Raw genomic sequence first — 14,854 nt, 5'->3', positions numbered from 1 at the left:
CCTACTACCATAATAAGCCTTCGATTGATTTAAACTTTTCCTCAGAATTGCCGTATTATACTGATTACCTTCTGAATTAGCCCAATTAATCCAAAAGGGCCAATCTGCTTGTGAGACAAACATTATTCCTGAACATTAGCAGAGTCTAATGAAGTTTCATTTCCTGAGGGTTTATATCTCATCGCTAACATTGGCTAGGGTGTGAGCCTTCGTTCATATTCTTCCTGGGGGATGGAGCTCCTTGAGCATCTTTCCTCCACAGATTCTCTGGCATCTAAAAAGCCTTTCCGTTAGCCACAGCACTACTAGGATCTCCCCTCTACCCAACCACCGTTATCTCCGATACTTCTACTCCTTACAGTTCAAAAGTTATTTGAGAAGACAAAGGCAAAAGGCAACCCCATTTCCACCTAGTAAGAAACGTGAATGCAAATCACAGAAGGCTTGTTTCCATTGGAAGTGAGGCTAGAAAGTGTTTAAGAAAAACAAGAAAGGGAATTTTTCATCTTTGAAAAATCCTTCAGAGTCTATTAAACCTGGCAAACTGTTTGTGTTATATAATAAAGAGTGTAATACACTAAGACTAACAGTTCAGGTATGCTAAGTGAAGTCATTGCTAGAATCGGGAAGAATTATTATATTATCCCACATAATTTTGTAAATACGGAAAGGGAAGATTTGGGTACAATTGTGTTTGCACCTGAATCGCTTCTTCATCTTCACTATTGCTGAATTTAGGACAGCATCCTAACCACCATTACAAACACTACATAATGGGGCATTTATTAAAGAGTCTGCCTTCAAACAACACCCCAGGGTAGCTCTTGGTATACTGCATTCCTGGATCAGACATGCAAATGGAAATCCTGAATTTTATGAAGAGCACGGACAAAGTACAGCATGTTTTCTGAGAGTGCAGAGCTTGGATATCTCTATCCAATTTAACCTATTTTAAATAGGTTTGAAGAAACATTACCGTATGAAACACACAACACTATTCTAAACAGATTTGACTTAAGGCAAAAAAAGAAAAGACAGCTCAAGAGCAAATGCACATATTCAGCACGAACAGCAACAAGGAGTCCATGCACAAGAATATATGTGAGGGCGTTACCGGCTCTGGCTGCTGCTTGTAGCCCCAAAACTTTACCCAGACAGCAAAAGAGAAAGAGCAAGGAAGGTAGAAGCAGCTTTTAGCAAAAAATTGGCAGCATTTTTTCAGGCAAGTTAAATAGCACGAACCTTTTCCAACTTTAACATCTACTGACAAGACAAACAGTGAATATGTTTGGTCACTGGACACCAAATACACTTTTAAACAATATATTACATCAAAAAGATGTTAAATCTGTTCCACAGAGCAAAAGATTAGATGTTTCAGAAACAAAATTTAAGCTTCAGTAACACAGCTTAGACTCTAGACCACCATGTTGCTGTGGTCCTTGTCAGTAGATATGATGAGCTTTTACACTTAATATTGTATTTACATTTGCTGGTAATACTAAAGAAAGGACAGTTTTCTAAAAGGGAAACTGCTGGAAGGAGTGAAAGAGGAAGACTTGTAGAACACTTAGTTTTTCTTACAGAAGCCAAGCAGCAAATACTTTAAAGCTTCTAAGTATCAAGTTTGGGAGCTTTAACAAGACATTTTTGTTGCAAAACATGCACAAGTTTGGCTTGCTATTTGGAGTATTAATATCCTACTGCATACATCTGTTCGAACACCAACACCTGCAGTTTCGCATTTGTTTTGAGCAATACCATCCTATGCGTATCGGAAAGCATGGCAAGCTAATGCTATACATACAAGAAGAGTTACAGTTCAAAGTAAAACTCCCAATTATCATCCATTAATACATGTAAGCCCTCTCTCACTCAGAACTTTGGCACAGTAAGAATCCTATTCTTTTACACATTTTTACGTTTGAATTTAAAACTTCTCCATGCAAACAGATCTTGCTTATGTCAGAGCTCTGTGTAATTCAGGTCTGACTGTCTCTATTTTAACCCTAAAAGAGGAAATGCTTTTGTAATTGCTACTTTTTTAAATACACACAAGCAAGTTAATTGAATAACAATATTAAGCAGTTCACATTTGTAATACCTTATTAGGCTTTAGCAATGGAAAGATGGCTTGCACCATATTATATCACCAAGAAAACTACTTCAGGATAGACCACATTTAAGGTTCACAAAAATAAAATAAGGCTATTTTAAGTCTGCAAGCATGAATTAAAGCATTTCATTCTACTGCCTCTCCAATGCACCCAACAGTTATACACAGCAGAGTATCACTGCTTATTTCTTGCTTAATTTGGTCACTGCAGTTGTTTGCAATCCCCACAGAAATGAAAGCTAGAACCTAAAAATTACTGTGTACTGTGAAGGATAAACACACTGGTCTGTTGATGACCAAGTCTAAATCAATTGGTGCAGGCAAATACGTAACATTTAAAGCGAATTACAGTCAATAAGACAGAACTAAATCTATAATCACCTTTTGACTCGCTTGAGATCCAAATCTGGTAGCCTGTGAAAAGAAGCAAATACATTCAAGTTTAAAAATCAAAGGCTTTATTCCTAATAAACACACACATTTAGAAATGTTGCATGATCCTCTCCAAGACGAACGGACCTTTGCCAGAATTTCACAGTGAACAGAGAATATCCGTATCACCACCTCCGGCATCCCACATTGCTCTGGGAAAGTATCGGTCTTTCTCAACTTACAACAGGTCTATATCTTCAATATAGACTAGACCTTGGTGGGCCAATGCAGATAAGTATCAATATTTTTGACTCTCTTAATGTCACCCAAAGTATTTTTAAGAGATAACTGTTATGCTCATAAAAGTTTGGAAGAATACTAAGCAAAACTGAAAAAAGTTGTAATGCAGTATTTTCGCAAAAAAACATTTAATCTCTTTCCATGATCATCTACTTAAAACGTAATAAATTTTTAATTCCTCTGGTTTCAGTCTACAGTTAGTTGAATGATTGTCACCTAAGTGTGCAAATTTGCAGAACATGCAGAGTGTGAAGACCATGCCTCAGTTTTTCCCAGAGCATCCCTCCGGGCACAACCTCTGCCCAACAAGCTTTCTATTTAAACTGACAAAAATGCTGTAGTTAGAAAGAAGTCAAAGGAAGGTAAAAAAAAAAAAAAACCCCCCATCAGCAATTTGTAACTTGGTATTAAATTCCTGCTTTAAGAATGCAATTTGGCCTTACTTGACATAGACCAAAATTTCTGCTTTATAAATAAAAATTTTTGTTTATCAAGGGAATATAAAAATGGCAGTTGAGTTCTTTCTTGATGCTTACATCTGGTGGACAAATTTACAAAAATGTCCATCCAGAAACATGAGAAATAGTTAAGGCAGAGATTTGCATTCAATATGCATCTATTTTATATGCCATAGGCAGAGTTTACTTTGTCTTGGTAATACTTTTAAAGATATATCCCTATTAGAACACTAACAGAATCTCTGAGTTTACAAGAATTACACCGAAATACATTTTGTTTACTTACACCCTCTTTAGCAGCTGAGGCAATCTTGCTTGCTCCAGTCGTAAAACTGCTCCATCCCTTTAAAGAAAGTGAGAATGTCGTAAGCGAGGTGTGAATAATACTAGTGAATAACCAAATGTTCACTCTTACATGTTAAACTAAGTCAAAATGTTCTCCAGTACAGCTTGTCCTGTAGTCATACATAGTCTCTCACTTAACTGTAATATAGCGATGAACTTCCATTATTTGTGTCAAAACGGCTGCAATTTGAACAAACCCAAGTGCTTCAGATGTTATTCTACTAAAAATGGCTACATGAAAAAAAATTCCTCCCCCCCTCAAGGAAAGTAAAAGAACAAAAAAAGACATTAAAACCTTAGTAAACAGATTGGCTTTTTAACAAGTAAGTACTGGATGGAGAAAAAACAAGGAGCAGCTAAAATGTATGCCTTGAAAAATCTGAAGAGAAATCAAGAACTGGTGCTCAAAAACATGAGGCAGCAACTCATAAAATGCCCATTCAGCAATTTTCAGTTTCATAATAAAGCTTCAAACTGCTTGTTTCCTGCAAATTTTACCTTTAAAAACAAAAGAAACAAAGCTTTATTTTGCCTCATTGGTTCCTGGAAGATCTGAAAACCATTGGCCATTTCTTAAAAGACTTTTCTGTAATGAATCAGAAAAGGTTTCTTCTAAGTACTGATTGTCAGATACTGATTAAGAAACCAGCTAAAAGAAAGTGGAGCGGGAGAGTGATTCTAATGATTTTTTTTTTTTTTTTTTAAACAAAATCATTAAAAATTACTTCTCAACTCTTTAGATTATCAGTTCTCGTTAGTAACTCATTCATCCAGAATCTTCCCAGTAAAACAAGTGGAAAAAACCCCACCATACTTGGATAAAAACCAGAAATAAAGATTAACATGTCTGTGGTTCTCCTTGTATGTAACAATGAATGAAGAAACAGATGTAAGTTTTTTTTTTTCTTTGCAGATCATCACCACCTAATTTTAAGCTGTGTTACAGAATCTTTTAAACACGGCGCTACGAATGCAAGGTTAATATCCATGTCTACCACTGCCTTTTATCAATTTGATTTCCAACAAAGTGTGGATGTTTTGGTAACCTATTACCTTTTGGGTAGATTTCCGTACAAAGGCCGTAAATAGTAGAATATTTTTCTCATTACCCCTTCTATTTAATTTGACTATGCCACATATTTAGGTTGAGGGAACATCTTTTAAAAACAGCAGCAAAAAATATTTTTTGCCTATCCTTTTGAAGTCTCCTCATTAATTGTCTTTCTTGTCCTATGCTGACACCCTAGAAGATAATTATGTCACTATTTCCACAAAAGGCAAAGTGATGTGTCTCATAGTTTTATGTTAAGCAGCATCTCAAGGGATTCAAGACAAACCTAAACTGCAATTACATCTGTTCTTTACAGAATGAGTTGGATAGTGTAGTCTGTGTGAAATCTACAGAAAGTGCTCCTTCTGATATGTAACAGCAGAAAACAACGTATATACATAAATATGGCATGTGTGGGGAAAAACAATCATACACAGTGCAAGGAAAATTGGTTTCCTCTCTAGGACGAATATATGTGCAAATATTCAGTCTCACTATAATAAACGACTTAAAATTGCACTGTAGTATGTATCTGTGGTCACAAGAGGGCATTTTAATCTAAGTTTCAATGAGATCATGTGTTCAAATAATGGTTGACAGTAACTTGGACAATACAGTATCACCTCTCCTTTGCTGTCTTAGCACATCTGCTATACATTATAGATGTGGCTTCTAATCTGAACTCTCTAGCCTTCAATCTATGACACACCTAGAAAATATTCAGCAAACCTCTACGAAGCACCCTGTGGAATCACCTGGAATACTGTTCAAAGGATCAGGTATTACCGTTTTCTATTATGTTCTAGTGAAATTACTGTATTTCAAAAAAAAACAAACAATGGAACCTGGTGTGGATATTTAGATGATACGATGAGGCTCTACAGAAGACTACTGGCCACTAACCCTGGTAGAAAACCTTACTGTATTTCAAAGCGACTCCGAATCCCAAATATCATTCAGTACTGTTACTTTGCAGCCTATCAAAGCACCAGTATGTCCCTGACTGCCTCCGACTTTATTCCCATTTTCCTTCAACAATGCATCTTTCACTATCTCTACTCTAATTATGACAACTGTTCAACCATATGCTGTTATCTCTTCACACTCTGTCACAAGTATTTCAAATGTTTTCATCACTGCTCAGAGCTTCTGGCACCCATGTACACACACATTTCAGTTGTTTTCCACTGAACATACCTAATATGGTTAATCTATTTAGAGCATTACCAGCCTAACCACTATTCCCAACAGGTAATTACTTTTTTTTTTTTTCCTCCAAGCCCTGTTGAGTATTGGTTCTTAATCCATTGCTATATCCTCATTTCCTTACTTCTATGAGCTGATACCAGACATAATTCCTAAGTTTTGCTCAAGTTTCTCCCTTTGTTTTGCCCTTTAAAGTCCACCAGTATCTTCTTCACTCTTTGAGAATACAACCAATACTCTATATCCCTCTCTGTATCTACTTGCAGTCTTTAGTTTCTCTTCTCCGTTTATACTCTCCCATAACAGCGGATAAAATAGAAGAAAATCGTAATTCAGGTCACAGAAAGCTTCAAGCATTTCCTTACCGAGTACAATGAAGACATAGCATTATTCAGGAAGTCATCCTCTTTTTTCGGAGGGTTTACTGTGTTTCCAAACCCCACGTAGCGATTCTCTTGGCCACTACCATAAGAAGATTAATAAATAGTACCTGTATTAGCATGCATTCATTAAACAAAAACTGAAAAGCATGAAAGAATGACAATTGTTTAACAGACTAACACCTGGAAAAAAAGTCCTAAAGCACCAAAATACAAAACCACTCACTTCATAAAGACATAACACCAACAGGATCCACTGGGGAATCCTTGCAAATTAGTGTCCCCTATGCAAGCTAATGTGGTCTTAATAATTCTCCAGGTTTAACAGATCACTGACATCAGAAGTCTGAGTAAATCCTAATAAAGTGATACATCAAAATGGGAAAAGGAAAGAAAGAACAAAACAGTGTTAGCTTTATAAACCCCTGTTTAACTCAAATCACTATAAAATACTATATACACTAAAAATTCCCTAGTTTGGAACCCACCACAGTAACATTTTGAGTTACAAGCTTTCTTCAATGCTATTCAAACATTTTTGTTACACAAATGCATTAAGAGGGACTTTCCTTCCTCTTACCCTTTATCATATATTATCAACATATTTTTAACAGTAAACAAGATGTAACTGTTAACTAGTGAATCAGCATCACAGTTATATAGCTGTAGTATAACATCCGAGCCTTTGTTATGCTAGAGTGCCAGGCACTCAAAAAGTTAATAAATATTGCATTACCCTTGGTAGGAGCTGACATCATCATTTAACCAGTCTTCAAAAGCCTTGTCAGAAGAGGCAGTTGCAGTCTGAGATTGTCCAGCAGAACTACTGAAATGAAAGATTTAAGAATCAAACTGCGTAAACCAAAAACCACTAGCTCAGCAGTGCAGCTTGACATATATCATAATCATACAGGTGCAAAATTGATTATTTCTTTCGTCTATCAAGTAGGGAACTCTAATGCAACCACTAAAAGCCACTGGAGTATTGAATGAATAAAGCAACAGTACACCCAGACACAGACAATGCTACTCAGACTACAGCTAGCCCCCGAACTTGCTGGATGATGGCCAGGCATGAAGCGCTTGTTCCCTTGATTTACAACCGCTTTTTCAGTTAACTTGATTCTTTAGTGCAAAGAGTAACAAACAGTACATGCAAAAGCAGAAAAACAAAACGGCTGCAGTCCAGCCTTAATGCTCCCATTAGTAATCAGCACCATAAGGAAAAAGTCTGCTGCTTCTTCCCTCCGTTCAATCGTGAACTGGAACAGCACTGCAGTTAAGGCAAGGCTGTGAAACACTATGTGTGATTGACACAATGACTAGTCTCAGGTGCATTACAAGTCAAGATAAAAAGAGCATGGCTTGTCCTCTGCTCTTGCTCACTTGTCTCTGCCGTGGTTTAAGGTTCAGGTGGAGGAATTATTACAGAAATTAAAGCGCTGCTACCTCATATTCCTTAACTTCAGCAAAAGAAATGCTTGTTCAGACAACACCATCAACAGAATAAAACCAGCAGATATTCAAACGACAGTTGATACAACACCATCAACAGAATAAAACCAGCAGACATTCAAACGACAGGTTTTTACCCTGCTGTAGCTGTATCAACATTAGATAACAAGAATACATACCGATGAGTGGAAGAGAGAGACATTTTAGGCTGAGGTGGAGTCCAGTTCCTCGCAGGAGAAGTTTCAATGGACCACTCCTTGCCTTCAGCTATTGTAGCTACCTAGAAGAGGTAGGAAAATAATCAAGAATGCTAGGTCAAAGTTTTCATACAATTTATACACCGGCGTTGTAAACTGAGGACAAGTCATTTTTCCAATTTGCTGCCAGCGGCATAGATCAATTAATTTATTTTCACAAGAAAACGATTTTTTTCTGAATCTCAGGCTAGTAACGTTGAATTGAACACTGATCTTATTTCAGGCAATTGATTTTAGGCAACTTCTTCAAACAGGCAAATTTGGTTTGAAGAGAAAAGCCTAGATTAATACAGAGATGTAAGCACCAATCACAGGATAACGGAGGAATAGAAAGAGGTAGATTTATACTCTAGCATAGGGTGGCTAAAATACATACACAGATTTTAAATGTTCTCTCTGCATCCTTCAAACAAGGGACCTGAACTTCATCTCTTCATCCCATACCGCTCCTCCAATCCAAGTCATAACTTCAGCAAGTTAATATAAAATTTCCAAAGGCCTTGCCACAGAAACTCTATAGTTCCCCGTTTCACATACTAAAAGGCCTACAGCACAAAACTTACGAGTTCTTTGCTTTCATTAAGATACTCCACTTTAGCCAACCATCTTCTATTCCTAGCAAGTTCTAAAGATGCAAAGAGACAACACAAACAACAAACTTCAAAACTGCATGGATAACCCAGTGAGCACATAATGTACCTTCTTACCACTTTTGTGGGGGGGCCAGTAGAAAAATACAGTATCTTCGTGAGTCTCTAAGCTCACGAGTTCAAGTTGTTCGTCATTTCATTTTTGGAAATTCCAAACCTCCACAAAATGATAATGCCATTACAATTACTAACTTATTTGTTTATAGGCCTGCCAGTGTTTGGCAAATTAGTTTACCATTTTGTTACTACATACACAAAAGTTTTATCAACAATCACTTCAGATAAAACTGTACCGCTGAAGTAGTAAACTGTGGATTGGGACAGCTCCACTGACTAACTAGTTGCAACCAATTGCAGCAGTGAAAATCTGAGCCACCTCAGCTAAACGCAGAAAAGAAAGTTTCTAAAGAAAATTCTTACAAGAGTTGGGAAGAAGCACTCTAAGACTTCTCGCTTTCAAGAACCATTGCAGAGGTTTAAAAGATTGCTACTTTCCCTTCCTCCCCTTCAAAAACAGTGCTTACAAAGTACTTTGATATTTTCAGATAGTAGGTGATGAGGGGACACACACAACTGAAGTTACCTGATCTCTAAAAAGAGCTGCAGCTTTGCTGTTGTACTTCTCTTGCATTGACCAGCAGGGATCGTAGTCATCTTGAGACTCCAAGAACTCTCGAAATTTGCTATTACCTCCAGCCTTCATTTTCTCCAGCTCAATATCTTTCCATTTGTCCATGGTTACTGAACGCACAAAACTGAAAAGCAGTTTTTTAAAAAAAAATTAAAATCACAGCTTGTTATAATTTCCTGCTATATCAGCAGGGACCAAAAAAAAGCTTATTACAACCTATCTCAAAGGATGTAATGTTAGAGAACATGTTAGAGAACACTCTCCAAGTATAGAAAGATAGATCATCATAAGAAGGTGGTCAGATCCTCACTGAAATAAGCTAAAATCATGCCATTTATTAGCACTTAAAGGAGACAGTCAACAGAAGGCAAAAAAACAGACAGAAAAAGCAGCTTTCTTCAAGTCCAGAAATTAATCTAACCCACCATATAAAAGAAACTTTTCCCATACTTCTTCACTCTGCAATTTTCTTTTCCTGTCTGTTTTCACAGTTACACTTAAGTGACCTGCGAGGACACCTCCTGTCCCACTCCATGCTTCTGCTCATAACGACCATCAAGTACTGACAGCTCAACTGTTTAAAATAGCCGACCCTACAACCTGACCTCATCCCAGGGCATTTATGACTGCAGTTAGCACCTCAACTCTGCTTTGAGCCATAAATTCTTGCTACTGCTCTTAAACTATATTAAAAAACACAACAACAAAACAAACATACAAACCCACAAAACCCACAAAAAACCCAAACAGTGCCCTGTTGTTAAATACAAGGTCACGGGAGGAAAAAGTGAGACATCATCCTCAAGAAGGCTCTTTAAAATTTGTATCTTGACCGATTTCTTTCTTTTTGTCCCCAAAGAAATACCCTTCATCATATCCTCATCTCAGTAATTTCATTTTTTCTTTCATGTAACATATGGAATAGTTCAGAATTCTCATTTTCTATGCAATTTCTACTCACTAATGAGCTTCAGATCACCCCTTGAAAAGCAAAGCACATACTTCTGGACAGCCTCCTTGCTTTTCCCTCCTGGACTTTCTCTCCCTTTCTCATTTGAGTAACTATCCCATGCTCTGCCCGTATTACATATACACACACTGTGAGTCTCTAGAACACAACGCAGTTCTTATTCCATAGATTCCCATCTCAGTTGAGCACGTTTCTTGGAAAAAACAAGAACTATCATTTATATTACAAAAAAAAAAAAAAATCTCCTGAACAGAATGAAACTGTTTTATACACTTGCATACACTACAAAAACGTTCTGTAAGCACACTGTGACTTTTTTTGCTCAATTCTCAAGCTGCTCTGGCACTATTTCAGTTTTAATCGATAAAGATTATACAAGATTAAAAGAATAGAGTACAAGGACCAGTGCAGTATTACCAAACACCACCGCACAACCTCAAGACGTAGCTAGAGACATTACTTTCTAGAACTGGGCATAACATAGCTGCACTGGTGCAGCACACGCCCCAAGTAATTACAGACAAGGCACAGAGAGTAAAGCTCACTTTGCGTGAAGCAAAACTGCCAGCGAAATGTTGGATTTGAGACACTCTATACCCTTCCGAAACAATACATTCTGTTCACAGCATAATGCACCCTGAGGTAACCCAACTTAGTCCATCGTCTGCTCGAAAGACTGACCTGAGGTGAACTCCCAAGCCTCGGTGTTTTCCTGAGCACTCAAGACAGATCCAAATTCCATAGGTCACACTCACCCACTGGGGGTTAAATGCACCACATTCAAAACAGACCTGCAAGAGGAAAACAATTATCTCTATCAGTCATCGCTTGTCCATGTGAAGTTTTCACAGTACAGCTCAAAAAGTCAAATCATGAAAACGTTACATGCAGAAAATAATTTCAGAAGGGAGAGTTCTTGGTGTTTGGAAAACCTTCCCTGACAGCATAAGCTTCCTTCAAATATTTATTTATGCTGCATGGCACGAAATACTCATTAACTTGCCTGACTTGGCAATTTATAAATTTATAAAAATTACTGTACTGACTACCAAAAGCCAGTGAGGTAATACAGATGAGCGAGTTGAAATTAGTGAGCAAAGAATTCAACTGGATTTCATTTCCAGATTGTTTTGAAGGAGGAGAAAGTAACCAAACTGAATTCTTGACGTTTCCTTGGCAAAATAAAGATGCAACATTTAAATTTTGGAACATTTATTCAGTCATACTACAGCTTGGCAGTAAATGGTAGAAGATCCGAACAGAGGTTTTTCTTAAAAATAGCTTTATTGCTCATACAGTGCAACAACGTAAGTTCTCATGATTGGAATCACCACTCAAGGTTTAATGCATTGATATAAATAGAACTGAACCTGTCCATTGGCTATCATGTGTAAGGTAGCGTATTGAAATAGACCATTTTAATTAAGCTGTGCCCAAGACATCACCTCTTCAACAGACTCCGGGCGTTACAGCATTACTAGAACTTCTGAAAGACTTGTGCCAAATATGCAGCAATGTATTATAATACATATATGAATAAAAGTTACTGGAACTAACACAACTTCGAGATATCCAAATTTATATGTTACTGTTAGTTAGCCATACTAGTGCTATAAAGACGACAGCTGTGGTAGACTGCAACATACATCTGGAGTAGGTAAAAAGAAAACTCAATTCTACAAAACTAATCTAAAGAAGATTGTAATTCTCTCACATTGTTCTCATCTTGTGCTCTGACTTCCTTGAGAACTTTCCTTGTTCTTGGACTTGCCATGATTCTACAAAGGGAGAAAAAGAAAAACAAAAAACCAAGTCATATTCAAGGATTTGATATTGGTTAAGATGTTCAGTACCTTACAAGCATATCTCCATGAAAAAGAGCTTGCAATCTAAACCACTGAATCACAACTAATTGCAGGGGGAAAAAACAAACAAACAAAACACCAAAACCCCCACAACCTTACTTTTCCATTTACTTTGTACATTTTGAAGGATTTAGTCAACACCAAAACCCCCACAACCTTACTTTTCTATTTACTTTGTACATTTTGGAGGATTTAGTTGTCTTCATTCATTCATTGCAAAGGTGTAATTCAGCCATAGCTGAAAAGGGGGCGGGGGTGATAGACATGGAAACTCTTCTATGGCATATATTATATCAGACAGACTTACTCGATGTTGCTCCCAGACCCATCCGCTACCCTTTCTGAAAGGGCTTTATAATCATGCATGATTACACAGGATCACATGCATACGACTAAACAGACCTAAGCAAAAAATAGGAGAAACTCTTACACTTGAGAGTGCTGAACACATTGCTAAGAGTGCTTTACTAGAAGATATAAAAAAATCATGATTTTCCAGAAATACTGAGTTTGCTTATCAATTGAATTCTAAGAAAATAAGGCAATTACGGGACCTTTTACACAAAATAAAATTCTAATTCTGAGTCTGTCTCACTGGCAGACCACATCATCTTACTCTGATTTTTATGAAGCATGAAACGCAGCAGCAGGGAGCGGTGTCAAGCTACAGATAAAATTCACAATAAGAAAAAAAACCACGACTCACGCACAGTACACAGCCTGGAAAAACTAAAAGTACGCAAAACACTCATGATTAAAAGAAATACAGTGTAGGGTGCAGCACAAGACTGCAATTTAGATAAAAAATTAATTCACATTTCCAACTAGTTTGGTAGTACCATATTTAAATTAACTTTAAATAAAGAACATCTCTTCTTCCTTTTTACTTCCAGTCCATCTTTTCACTTCTACTCCAGAAAATGAACTCCTAAGACGTAATAAAAAACAGAGAAGTCACCAAGCTGACTAGAAACAGCACCAACTACTAAATGTCAAGTTTATCGGTCAGTCAAGATACGAACCAAAAAATAGCAGGTCAATGTTTCCATCAAACACTGGTCTGAGAGGCAGAAACGCCTTGATGCAAGTCTTTGACACTTGTTCACTGTGCTATTTGACTAAACAGTCATAAGTCCTTAAATTATCGATAGGATTAACAATCTTGCAATAATTTTAGAAGGTAAATGATTAAGCGTTAAGCTTAAGCTTTAGAAGGTAAATGATTAAGCAACCCAGTAGGGGATGGAGGGAGAACATACCTTTAATTAGAAAAGGAAGGCTATTTTAAAAAGAAAAATCCTACAGGTAAGAAAACATTAAATTTGTATGAATGTGACATTCATACATGACGTCAATTTCTTAGACATCTCTAAAGCAGAACAAGCCTTCCTGTGAACTGCAACCACAGTGGTACAATAAATACAATTATACGCACGACCAGCTAAGACAACATGATTCATAAAGAAATAAGCTCAACATTGTACCTACGTATTATCACTGTTAAAAGCAGAAGTTATCTGTGGCAGAACTCACTGCCTCTTATCTAAAGCACTTATTCCTTCGTAAACATCTTGTTGACAAGCACTTAATTCTCTGTAATTTAAGGGACAATGTTTTCACTGACATTTAGAATATGCTACCTTTCAATCTTAATTTTTATTAGACAAAAACAGATTAAGTTGTGGGGAAAAAAGTGTTTTAGACTGAAAAGGTTACTGTAATTAATGGTGAGTAAAACCTTCCAGTCATCCTGCATCAAATTGAAATGGAACAGAATTATTTTTATCAATAATCAAATGGAAATTGTGTAATTTTCAGAAAAGGGAAAAAAAAGTGTGGCAAGCGACCCCTTGTACAATGAAACACTTTCTCCACAAGCATTCCAGTAACAACATTTAACTTTATATAACTTACTCATGCGCATGTGAGGAAGGAGATAGCACTACACATAAAACATGTTTGCTCATATCCTAGAGACCATAAACACATTTACATAAATCGAAGTCCATGTCTTCAATCCTAGTATTTGCCACTGGCAAGATAAGGGAAAATTCTCCCTCTGCAGTACAAAAATTAAGTAAATAACTTAGCAGTAATAGCCAGACAGACAATTGTGCATACTTTGGGCCCTCCTCTTTGCCATTTTTGTTACATTCTCTTTGCACGCCAACTCCCCTTCCTCAGGGCTGTATTTCCCCAGCGACTCCTTTACATTACTGACAAGTTACAAGGTCCCTCTCTTTGGCTGGTCGCTCGTTCCCCTTACCGCTATCCTTCCTTTACTATCTTTTCCTCCTTTTCCCCAGGTTGCTAAAGCAGGTTTTCATTCAGAATAACAGAGGCAGACGATACACAAAGGCTTTCCAGCCTCAATGGCAAACGATCATTGCTGGAGCTGAACAGGAAAGCCCCTTCCCACTCCAATTCCACATAAGCCAGGAATTTTCTACAGAGCAGAAAGAGACATCCATCCCACAACAGCCAATATTCACACCATTTCAGTGTTTACATACAGTGCGAGTTTCAGATCTCTGACTCCAAGGTGACAGAGGGAGCAATTGCCTTTGGGTCTGCCATAACTGCTTTTTTTGACAAAAACTTTTTAAAAGAAAGACTTTGGCCAACTGCAATCTGAACACACACCCATTCCAGAAGCACCAAGTTCCCTGACCAAACCACCACGCCTGTCTGGTGGGAAGGCAGAGCTTCACCCACACCACGTCATCCAAGAAAAGGAGGAGCTTCTCACCTTTCTCTCATTCACCAAATCATTTGGAAATGAAGGAGAGGGGGACAAC

At 37.4% G+C, this 14,854-nt stretch overlaps 1 protein-coding gene across 2 annotated transcripts in view; it reads right to left on the bottom strand.

Moving 5' to 3' along the window:
* The window catches only part of ARFGAP1 (ADP-ribosylation factor GTPase activating protein 1), a 17,196-nt gene extending 5,231 nt beyond the window's left edge, over positions 1-11,965 (bottom strand). The window contains exons 1-9 of one of the 2 annotated variants that reach the window (XM_009574590.1): positions 11,906-11,965; positions 10,873-10,982; positions 9,174-9,345; positions 7,863-7,963; positions 6,965-7,051; positions 6,214-6,310; positions 3,533-3,589; positions 2,498-2,530; positions 1,115-1,144 (exon numbers count right to left, since the gene is read on the bottom strand). In XM_009574590.1, the coding sequence (XP_009572885.1) occupies positions 1,115-1,144; positions 2,498-2,530; positions 3,533-3,589; positions 6,214-6,310; positions 6,965-7,051; positions 7,863-7,963; positions 9,174-9,345; positions 10,873-10,982; positions 11,906-11,965 (747 nt within the window). The remainder of the gene's footprint in view (positions 1-1,114; positions 1,145-2,497; positions 2,531-3,532; positions 3,590-6,213; positions 6,311-6,964; positions 7,052-7,862; positions 7,964-9,173; positions 9,346-10,872; positions 10,983-11,905) is intronic. The other variant, XM_009574591.1, reaches the window with a different exon arrangement.
* Between the last annotated feature and the right edge of the window lie 2,889 nt (positions 11,966-14,854).

Source organism: Fulmarus glacialis, unplaced genomic scaffold (assembly GCF_000690835.1).
Source record: "Fulmarus glacialis isolate BGI_N327 unplaced genomic scaffold, ASM69083v1 scaffold413, whole genome shotgun sequence".
NCBI lineage: Eukaryota > Metazoa > Chordata > Aves > Procellariiformes > Procellariidae > Fulmarus > Fulmarus glacialis.
This window is presented reverse-complemented; position numbering and strand designations above follow the sequence as displayed.